General features: G+C 39.7%; 1 protein-coding gene across 3 annotated transcripts in view; it reads left to right on the top strand.

The window, feature by feature from the left end:
- The window catches only part of Ngly1 (N-glycanase 1), a 62,613-nt gene extending 54,080 nt beyond the window's left edge, over positions 1 to 8,533 (top strand). For 2 of the 3 annotated variants that reach the window (NM_001362432.1, NM_001362433.1), the window contains 2 exons: positions 6,921 to 7,098; positions 7,466 to 8,144. In NM_001362432.1, coding sequence (NP_001349361.1) covers positions 6,921 to 7,098; positions 7,466 to 7,641 — 354 coding nt within the window. In that variant the 3' untranslated portion in view covers positions 7,642 to 8,144. Of the gene's footprint in view, positions 1 to 6,920; positions 7,099 to 7,465 lie in introns of all 3 variants that reach the window. The other variant, NM_021504.3, reaches the window with a different exon arrangement.
- Positions 8,534 to 11,856: the final 3,323 nt, after the last annotated feature.

Genomic DNA, 11,856 nt, shown 5'->3' on the forward strand with positions numbered 1-11,856 from the left:
ATATATTGCTCTTGCAGAGGCTGCAGGTTTAGTTCTCAGCATTTGCATCAAGTGGTTCCCAACTGCCTATAATTCCAGCTCCACACAATCCAAATCCCTCTTCTGGCCTTGACAAGCACATGCACTCTACACTAACACACATGCACATATGCACAGACACACACATTGTAAAAGTAAAAAAAAAAACAAACAAACCATAAAGAAAATCAAAAGATATAAAAATACTAGACAAGTAAATATTTAGGAATTTCATAAATGTTTTTTCCTAAGTAAGTTAGAATTTCTTATCCTGGTGGTATTTATTATTTACAGACATGACCATAATCAAAAGTCTTTATATAAATCCTATTACTTTAATGCATTTCAAGTTACCAAACTAAATATTCTTACCATGTCTAAAATTATTACTTCACTATTTAATTGGATAAAAATACTATAAACAGAATATACTATACGGAAAAGTTATAAGAAATTTTAAAATATGAATAGGGTCTAGTTTATTTTTGTATTATATTACTTTAGTATACATAACCTTTTATTTGCATGCAGTGTGTTTATTTTTTTGGCATTGATTAATTAAAACTATGAACCTTAATATATCTTAAGTTTCCATGGTCTTAAAAGGTTCTACCTTTGGACTGGAGAGATGGATCAGCAGTTAAGAGAACCGACTGTTCTTCCAGAGGTCCTGAGTTCAATTCCCAGCAACCACATGGTGGCTTACAACCACCTGTAATGGACATACACTAAATAAATAAATAAATAAATAAATAAATAAATGTACTACCTTTAAGACTAGAAATAGATAGATAGATAGATAGATAGATAGATAGATAGATAGATAGATAGATAGATACTGTCAGGCATGTTCAGCAGCTTTTATAACCCTTATTAACCGATAAAAGCTACAGTTGAAACCCAGACCCACTAACTACATCAAGGTAATTCTTAGAGTATGCTTGTAGTTTGAAATTAATTTGACTTTAAATGATGATACCTTATGCCCATACTTCAGGGGAAACATAACTAGTGAGCTCCAAGAATATACTGGATGGACTTAGAAATGTATGCTGAGACAAGAATGTCTATTTCTGTCTTTACTACTTCTCCTAGACTTATTTCTTTCCAACTGCCTTTCTTTTGGTAACACCTTTCCTTAGCTTATCTTTGCTAAATAACCTTTAGTTGCCACTCCCTTAAAGGGGTATTCAAGTTGTGACTAATCCTAAAATGGAGAACCAGTAGTTTAAATTGGTTGATATCAATGACTCCAGGGAACATGGTACCATCACAAAGTCCCAGGTCCCTTGTACAAATAACTACAAGAACATACAGTAGGAAAATTTGTTTGTTTGATTTTGTTATTCCTTTTCCACATTAATTAATTAGTCACTTTTCATCTGGATTACATCCCTCTCCTCCTCTCCTCCCAGTCCTCCCCACTCTGGCACAGGCATCAATCTACCCTGGCACATTGAGTCTCATCAGGACTAAGCTCATCCTCTCCCACTGAGGCCAAACAAGGCAGCTCAACTAGGGGAAACATGTCCAAAGGCAGGCAAAAGAGTCTGAGTTGGAGTCAGACACAGCCCCTGCCTGCTCCAGTTGTTGGGAAACCCACATGAAGACCAAGTTTCACATCTGCTACTATATATAGGGCCCAGGTCCATTCCATGCATGCTCTTTGGTTGGTAGTTCAGTCTCCGTGAGCCCCAGGGGCCCAGATTAGTTGGTTCTGTAAGTCTGTGTGTGATGCCCTTGACCTCTCTGGCTCCCTCAATCCCTCCCCTGACTCTTCCACAAGACTCCCTGAGCTCTGCCTGATGTTTAGCTGTAGGTCTCTGCATCTGTTCCCATCAGCTGATGGATGAAGCCTCTCAGCTAGACTCCTGTCTACAAGCATAGCAGAGTTAAGTTAATAGTGTCAGGGATGACTTTCTCCTGTGTGATATGTCTCAAATTGGGCCAGTCATTGGTTGGCCATGCCCTCAATCTCTATTCCATCTTTATCCCTATACATCCTGTAGACAGGGAAAATTTTGGGTTGAAGGTTTTGTGGGTGGGGTGGTATCCTTCTCTCTCCACTAGAAGTCTTGCCTAGCTACAGGAGATAGCAACTTCGGGCTCCATATCTCTTGTTGCTAGGAGTCTCAGGGTCACCCTCATAACTTCCCAGGAATCTCTCCCGTCCCAGGTCTCCAACTTGTTCTAGAAATGCTCCTGGCTGATTTCCCTTCTCTCTCAGCCCTATCACCCTCAACCCTCACTCTACCCATACCTGATCCCCACCTCTGTTGTTGCCCATCCTACTCCCTCTCCCACCACTCTCCATCCACTTCTTATGTCTATTTCACTTACCCTTCTGAGTGAGATTCAAGCATCCTCCCTTGGGCTCTGCTACTTTGGGGTCTGTGGATTGTAGTCTGGTTATCCTGTACTTTATGGCTAATACCACTTCTAAGTGAGTACATACATGTGTGTTTTTCTGGATCTGTGCTCAGGATATTTTCCAGTTTCATCCATTCTTCCGAAATTTCATGATGTCCTTGTTTTTTAATAGCCAAGTAGTATTCCATTGTGTAAATGTACCACATTTTCTTTATCCATTCTTCAGTGGACATCTGGGATGTTCCTAGTTTCTGGCTATTACAAATAGAGCTGCTATGAGCATAATTGAGCAAGCACATCTTTTGGGAATATGCCCAGGAGTCTTGAGATACAACTATTTCCAGTGTTCTGAAAAAACACCAAATTGATTTCCAAAATGGTTGTACAAGCTTACACTCCCACCAGCAATGGAGGAGTGGTCCCTTGCTCCACATCCTCACCAACATGTGCTGTCCTTGAGTTTTTGATCCTAGCCATTCCAATGAGTATAAGATGGAATCTCAGGGTTGTTTTGATTTGCATTTCCCTGGTGACTAAGGACATTGAACCTTAAGTGTTTCTTGGCCATTCAACATTCCTCTGTTGAGAATTTTCTGTTTAGCTACATACCCCATTTTTTAGATTAGGATATTTGGTTTATTGGTGTCTAACTTCTTAAGTTCTTTATGTATTTTGGATATTAGCCCTGTGTAGGATGTAGGGTTGGTAAAGATCTTTTCTTATCCTGTATGGTGCAGTTTTGTCCTAAGTACAGTGTCCTTTGCCTTACAGAAGCTTTGCAGTTTCAAGAAGTCCCACTTATTAATTCATGATCCTAGAGCCTGAGCTATTAGTGTTGTGTTCAGGAATTTGTCTCCTGTGCCATTGAGTTCAAGGCTATTCCCCACTTTCTCATCTGTTAGATTTAGTATGTCCAGTTTTATTTGACTTCTTTGATCCACTTGGACTTGAGTTTTATGCAAGGTGATAAGTATGGATCTGTTTACGTTCTTCTACATGCAGACATCCAGTTATACCAGCACAATCTGTTGAAGATGCTTTCTTTTTTCCATTGTATGGTTTTGGCTTCTTTGTCAAAAATCAAGTGTCCATATACTGTAGGAAATTTTGAACAGCAGAGGATGTTGTAGTGAGATTGTCTTGACCTTGAGTGGAACACTTGATAGCGTCATACATCCCACCCCAATAACAGAAAGCAATAGTTGACTATAAATATCTAAATCTGAGGGTGAGAACAGCTTTTCTGAGGCAGGGTCTTACTGTCTAGCTATCTAGCTTGCTATGGAGATTAGACTGGCCTTAGATGTAAAGATCTGCCTGCCTCTGCCTCCTGCTGTCTTTTAAGGATTTATATTTATTTTTTATATTTTTTCAAGTTTTTTTAAAGATTTATTTACTTTATGCATATCAGTACACTGTTGACGTCTTCAGACACACCAGAAGAGGCCATCAGGTCCTCAGGTCCTCAGATCCTCAGATCAGATGGTTGTGAGCCACCATGTGCTTGCTGGGAATTGAACTCAGGACCTCTGGAAAAACAGTCAGTGCTCTTAACCACTGAGCCATCTCTCCAGCCCCTATATTTATTTTTTAAATTATGTGTATTTATCTAGGCAGATAAGTGCAGGAGCGTGGCAGTGAGGGCAGAAAACGGAGTCAGATCTCCTGCAGCTAGAGATGGAGGAAGTTGTGAGCCACTCCATGTAGATGCTAGGAAAGGAATCCAGGTCCTCTGAAAGAACAAGATATTCTTTAACAGCTGAGCCAGAACCATCTCTCCAGCCCCAAGACCGCCTTCTTAGAGCCGGATCGTTCAGTAGATGCAGTATGTCTAATTTAATCATTCTGATAACATTTCACATTAACGAGTATTGTCCTTGCTAGACTTTCTATTGCTGCTGTAAAACGGTGCCAAAAACAGCTTGGAGAAGAAAGGGTACTTCATCTTACCACTTTGTAGTCCATCTGACATAAGTCAGGAATTCAAGCAGAGGCATGGAGGTCTGCTGCTCACTAGCTTTTCCCTCAGGGCTAGTTCAGTTTGCTTTCTTATACAACAAAGTACAGCATGCCCAGACATGGGCCCTACCACATCATCATCAAGGCAATACTCATAGACTTACCTTCATGCATATATATGTAACCAATTTATTGTGTGGCCTTGGCTAAAAGTTTCCCTCCACTTTTTCATAAATTAATTTCTCTAGCATTCACGTTTTTTATACAATGAACTTAAATTGCTTTTTTTTTTTCCTAAGCGAACTGCTTCTTGTTTTTCAGCTTTTCAGGTTAGATGTGTTTAAAGCCAGAGATCTTGCTCAATACTTGAATTTTCTAGTATTTTTTTTAACTAACAGGTGTTGTGTTTATATATGCTGGACTCAGTTACTCCATATTTCTAACTGTTGGTAGCCTGGAATATCTGGTACTAAAGACTGATTGTATGATTGAGTTTTGTATTCAGCGCATCCCCATCAATCCTTATCTGTAATAATACAACTTCATTTTCCAGAAACTTCATTATAAAATAGAATTGTCACCACTAGCTACAGCTTCTGTCATATGTTGTCAGATTAGTGTCCTTGAATCTTTTTTCTATACACATAACATAGTATTTAGTAACACTATCTCATCTTCTACTGAAAGAACCTAGTGGGGAAACCCCCACTCAATTTCCGTTCGGCGCACACCCAAGAATCACGAACAGAAGACCAACTTGATGTAAGAACACGAGGTAGTTTAATGGCGGAGCTCCGGGTCAAAGCGTATCTCACACAGGAGACAGTGGTTTCGACCACGAGGCTTGGAAGCTAGGGGTTTTTATAGAAAAGGGGCGGGGCTGGGGGAGGACTTGGTGCGGTTTCACATGATTGGTCCATTTAAACATCAACAGACTGTCAGAAGGGCAGATAGGGAGGTACCAGGCCAGTCAGGACATGTAACGACGGGCCTGCCCGGGCATGTCCTAGCCTGTTCTGCTATGTTTTTAGCCCCTGATTTCAAAGTTCACAAACAACTCTTTGGGCTTTTTGACATATATTACATGAATCACAGGTCTCAAGGTTTATTTCCTTTCACTACTTGGCAACATTACCTTACATTGGTAAGTTATTTTCAGCCACTTGCATATTAATGTAAACCTTAATTATATTGTTGAATATGAACTAAGAACTATAGAATCACATGTTTTTCTTTATATTCTACTTTCTTCTGTCATTTGGAGTATTCTGGAAGGGTAATTTTCTCAATTAAGATTCCCTCTTCCCAAATATATCTAGGTGTGAGTCAAGTTGACAAAAACAGTTCATACAAGCATATTTAACCAAGAAGAAGGACAGCAAGTAAATGCTAGTCACTGTTGTTCTTACCTGATGATAGAACTAGACAACAGAGTAGCACATACAGGAAGATAGTCCATAGTTGGTCCTTCAGCCATTTGCCCTACATCTAAAGACTATCAGTTATGTTTCTAAATGAACCAGTCTAATTTGCATATCTGTCCATTTGTGTGTATTATATAAATTACATAGCTTTAATGCCTAATAAGTACTTCATGTTTATTAGAAATTCCCCTTCCCCATGAATCCAGAGCTTATACCCACACAGTCCTTTTGATGTGGTTCCATTAGACAAAACACAAATAATTACACTGAAGTAAGGAAAGTTTGGCAAGTCTAGGCATGATGAAGTGTTGAAGGACCTTGGACACTGACAGACTTAAGGCAAGAGCCTGCGATCTGAGGTACATAGACTAGGCAGATGCCATGGAGGACATGGAACCTAAAACTCAAACCTGATGAGAGAGGTGTTGGGCAGCAAGAGCAGATACTATCATGCATAGCTAGTGCAGCATAGTGAGAAAGGGCCTCTTATAGAACATCTCTTCTCATACAGACACAGAGTAAGAGAATAGAGTGAGATTCTTACAGTCAGGCCTGAGTAAGGGGGTTGAGCTACAGAAAACCCAGGTAGAGATGTGAGTTTCATGACACATAAGGAAGTTTGGCTGTGACAGGGATATACTGGAAACAGCCAGTAGACCTGAGCACCTTAAGCTATGACTGTTTCAAGTGAGAAGGGGTGGTTCACTGGAAAGGCAGACCTGTATGTCACTTCCACGGCCCTTGGTGGTGGCTGAGCTGTGTCATGTTCTTTGAGAGCCTGTGGCATCACTGTCATCAGAAGCGTGTTTTAAAATACTGACTTGAGGAGATGAGTCAGTGGGGCAGTTATTTGGAAGGACAGTCATGTTCAGCATTGTCTTTCTCGGTGCTTGCTTTAAGTAATAAACCTCTAAACAGATTATACTTTAGGGGACATATGTATTATAATAGCTTTTTATATGCACAAAAAGATGCCATAGGATATATTGCTAATAGCAAGAAAAATTATAGTATTAAGCATCTTTTTAGTGGGGAAATTTTCATTTTTAATTACCCTTTGTTCAAAGTATTCTGCAATGATAAGACTCTCATTTTCTACATTATTTAATTTCTTCTGAAAGTTCCTCCCACTTGCCCCAAATTTTCTAGGTTTATTTGGCCCGAAAAGAAGGATCATCTTTTGCTTATATTTCCTGGAAGTTTGAATGTGGGTCAGCTGGTCTAAAAGTAGATACTGTTTCCATCCGCACAAGTAGCCAAAGCTTTGAGTCTGGATCAGTGAGGTGGAAACTGCGATCTGAGACAGCTCAAGTCAACCTGCTGGGAGGTAGGTCCAACTACAGTGTTCACAGGAAGTGACCATTTGCCTGACACTCAGGGCTGTATGCATTTCATTGAGGTGTACTGAAGAGTTACTCATATAACTATATTAAAATTCATTTCATCTCATTTTGTATTAGACAGGCTGGTGTGTGTGTGTGTGTGTGTGAGTGTGTGTGTGTGTGTGGTGAAAAAATTCAGGAAGAAAAATAACCTCTTTGTTACAAAGAATATATTTCTTCTATAAAGAAAAATACCTGTTTTTAAGAGGGGATTTTAAACTCTATCAGTCCTATAAGAGGTACATTTGAAACTTCTCCTCGTTTTTCAAACTACCAAAACTCAATTGTAAATTCTTTTTTTCCCTCCAACAGATAAAAATCTACGTTCCTATAATGATTTTTCTGGTGCCACAGAGGTTACATTAGAAGCAGAGTTAAGCAGAGGAGATGGAGACGTTGCTTGGCAACATACCCAACTGTTTAGACAAAGCTTAAATGACAGTGGAGAAAATGGCTTGGAAATAATTATAACGTTCAATGACCTCTGAAAGCCTGAACTTCAGGGAAATGCTGGCTACAATCACCGACCCGCCATGGCCTCCAGTAGTGTATTAGCTCAGTGTGTATCTAGTTGGCAGTTCACCATCCTGTGCAACAGGTTTCTTTTGCTGGCTGTACATCATGTAATCCTCATTAAAGTATATCTTCATAGTGTGGACCATAAGAAATCTTCAATTAAATGCTAACTTCTGCCTGTGATTAGAATTTGGCATAAAATATTTGGCATAAAGTAACTGTATGAAATTCTAATCTAAACACTGTTACTAAAGTTGTAAGTGAAAATGATGGTATTCATGATTAAATGCTGTTCATGAATGTGATACAATCTAGGGCTACTAGTTACTTAACATTTTCTGATTAGATTTTTCCAAACATTCTCAATTTTGAATAACTGTCAAAGTCAAGTATCTTATGTCATATGATGCATGAAGGTTTTTATCATTGTAAATATCTGGACAGTTAAAAAATAAAATGGATTATTTTTGCTTTATGCCTTTTCAGTGCTTACCTTGCCTAAAAATTGGCTTTCCTGGGTATGAGGAATATTGAAAACTACCTCAGTATATACTGGTTTTTCAGACATTTATTACTAACAGTTTATTTAAAGATACTTTGCAAGTTCCATAATGCATGGGAACTTGGGTATTCTTTACCTTTGAATTATAAGATACCTCATTGAATAAAATATTCTTGGCTTTGAAACTGTCTTGTATGAGAAGATTAAGTGATGTGACTGAAATCTAAAACCATTAAGCAGAAAGCAGATACTGTTTGAGACATGCTGTGATATACTATAGAGTAGGTCACTATAGTTTAAGCTGCGTGAATCTGTTTCTAGCTATAGGATTTAATACCAAATCAATAAAAATACTGGAATCTTATAGAGTGAAAGAGTAGCAATTGTCTCTAAACCTCATCTCTCCCATTTAAAACCAGCATCTTTAGGTGTTTACCAGTAAATAGTAGGCCAACTTTTGAGAAGTGCTCCCTTCCTAAAAAGTTGTATTTCGCTTTTCCTCATAAATATTTTCTACCATGACACACAAAAGAATAGATAAACTGAATAAAGGATGATCAAGAAAGAATACAAAGCTATGCTTGGCTACATGAGACCCTGTCTCAAAAATAAACCTACCTTGTTTAATTTTTCAAGTAGCTTATGTAGCTGAACTTTTATGTCTTAAGTATCAATATTCAGGAAGTCTCAAACTTCAAATTATTTGTAGCAGCATAAATGGTCAGGCACTTTACAAAACACTAAGTGCCTCTGAATGACAGAGCCCTAGGGAACATTCACCTTGTCGTGGAATTTTGAGGCCCTTAAGATTAGCTGTAAGCTAGTTTAGGCTTGTCATAGTTTCACCACAAAAACCCTCATCAACAAACAAAGCTAGTCTTGACCCATCCAAACAGTTTCTTAAATGTCACTACAGGCAGGATTCTCTCCCAAGACCATCTTCCTGAAGTGTAAGGCCATAGACTCAGGAGTTTGTGGGTACCATTTTATGGATATTCTAGGATACTCAACAGCAGTGTTTTTAGAACCAGTTAATTCAATATAAGCTATTCTAAATTTGGAGAGTCTATAATAATAGAAGTTTTGGGGTTTTTTTTTTTTTTGGTCTTATTTATGTATAAATTAGGAGATTCAAGCATGCCTTCCTTAAATGCTTTTGAAAGAAATGAAGACTAAGCCACTACAAAGTCCAGCTGATTTATTACACGTGGGTGTTTCCTCTAGATTGGCCACAACTACTTTATCTCATCCCCAATGTATAGATACCAAATTGAAAAGCTAAATGGGAGCTAACTGTACAATGAGATCTTAATTTTCCTTCTTAATTTGCTCTTCCCTCAAAAGCCTATGTAGTTCTGAGATAGAGTCTCTGTAACTCATGCTGGCCTCAAACTGGGGACAATCCTCTTCCCTCAGATTGCCACATGATAGAATTTCAGGGATGAACCACCACACTTGACCTTTATCCCCAAGACTCTAGAAATCTGCAAAGTCTAATTAACAGGAAATTCATAAGTAATCCAGAAAGTTTTGAAAAACTAAATAGCTGCTACTGTAAGGCCTGACAGGGCATGTCACAGAAATGTCACACTATGAGTTGCTACTCCAGCTACCTTATCAGTCTTCAAATGTGTAGTCTTGAAGCAGGCTGATCCAGACTTTGACCTTGCTGCCACTGAGAAGGAGATTACCTAGGGTAGAGCCTTCTGACCTTGATGGCTCTATTTGCTCTTCTCCAAGACTCTGCTTCCTGCTGAGAGGTACTTGAGACATTGTTCCGGAGACACACCCTGTAGATCACCTACGGGCTAGCTCCAGGCACCAAGATTGAGCTGGCAGGGGATGGGCCTACCCTCTTTATAAACACAGACTCTCAGTAAACTTCAGAGGCTTTGAACAGAAAGGTTTGTCTTGGCCTCTTTTCTCACCATCTGATCTCTTTTAGCCCCAGCCTGCCTTTCAGAGGAACCCAGTTCCCGTGGCCGCAGGCAGCTACACAAATGCTTCAATTGGTAAAGTTATTTTAGCTAAAAATTCAAACAAGATAGTCATGAAAATAAAAATTGCTGCCTCCACCCCCAACCCTATACTATTTCCAGAGGTGACCAGCAAGACTACTGATGTGGGATACCCAAGACTTCCTGTGGGCTTCACCTGTGTGCATAGATCAGCTTTCATATCTTTGGGTTTTTTTCTCTATGGATGTGCAGCCTCTCTCTGCTAGCTTTATTAACACTTTTAGAAATCTGTTCATTTCCAGTCATTAATCTCCTCATTTTATACCACACTGTTTTGTAATTTATACTGTCACTTTATTTACAGACTGTTGTTTTCTTTTTATTGCTAGATTTATTGTGTAGAACATCCTTATACATATTTCACATAGAATATATGCAAAGATATGTGCATTTAATATTTTGGTGGCTATACACTTAACAATGGTATTAACGAACAGCAATGTCCTCCCTTTTTTGCAAAAGCTAAATTGCAGTGGTGGCAGCCAGCCAGTGTTCCCTGCCTCTGAAGTCCCTTGTTCCCATTCCACACAAAATTAGAGCAGGCTCTGTGTCCAGTCAGCTGATGAATGTATGCTTGTGATCTTCTGAGGTCCGTCATTAAAGGCCTGCTGACTCTGGAAAGGCTCTCCTCTGTGACTCTGGGATAATCCAGCTAACTCCAGAAAAGGAAGAGATGGCCCTTCACTCTAAAAGCCAGCACTGACTAGCCCTTCCGCAGGGGCTCTGAGGCTGCACTTCCTGAGAGTGTGCTGCACAGGTCAGAGCTGTGCCACTCAGGACCAGCACTGCTGCATTCCTAGCATGTGCCGGAGCCTTGAGAATAAGTGGCCTTAAGAGACATGGAACGATTGTTACACAGCAATGGATAACTATGGTAAGTGTGCCATGTTTACGATCCTGCCATATGAAACCCTGGAGATTTACTGTGAGGTCGATTTCTCAGGTGCCACTAGATGCAGGGGCCACTTCAGAGGCCACTTTCCTTAGCTAGTTTTGCTTTCTGCTAATTTCCTGTTTATATATTCTTTTGAGTTCTTCCTTTTTCTTTTTTGAAGATGTAAACCAAGCCTACCTCTCTTCTCACTTCACTATAGTCATTATAAAATCCTGTAAGAGCCTCACCTTGCCTTTCTATTTTGTTTTATTGGGGTTTGAGGCAGTGTTGGTGGTAGCCCAAGCTAGCCTTGAACTCTGGATCCTGCTGCCTAAGCTTTAGAAATTCCAGGAATTTTCTTCTGTAGATCTGTGCCACAACTGTTAGCTTCATAGTTGTCCCAGCTTTCTTCCTCTTTCCGGGCATTGTGTACAATTCACAGTGGTGGCTTGTCTCCAGTATTTTTCAACTGAAACTTTTAAATGAAGATATTTGACATAACATCTGGATTTTGCATGCATGTTAAGAAGTGATATGTGGTGGCTGCTGTAGTCTATCTGTACAGACCCATACCCCAAACAGGAGCAGCTGGCAAAGCCTGTATCTGTACAGGCCTACACCCCCATGTAGGAGCAGCTGGCAAAGCCTGTATCTGTACAGGCCTATACCCCCATGTAGGAGCAGCTGGCAAAGCCTTCTCTAGGACAAGAATCCCTGCAGGCCCCAACCCTCCCTCTGTAAACCCCCAGCTTCAGTGACATCTCGTGCCAGTCACTCTTTTCTAATATATTTG

The sequence above is a fragment of the Mus musculus genome, chromosome 14 (genome assembly GCF_000001635.26).
Source record: "Mus musculus strain C57BL/6J chromosome 14, GRCm38.p6 C57BL/6J".
Classification (NCBI taxonomy): domain Eukaryota; kingdom Metazoa; phylum Chordata; class Mammalia; order Rodentia; family Muridae; genus Mus; species Mus musculus.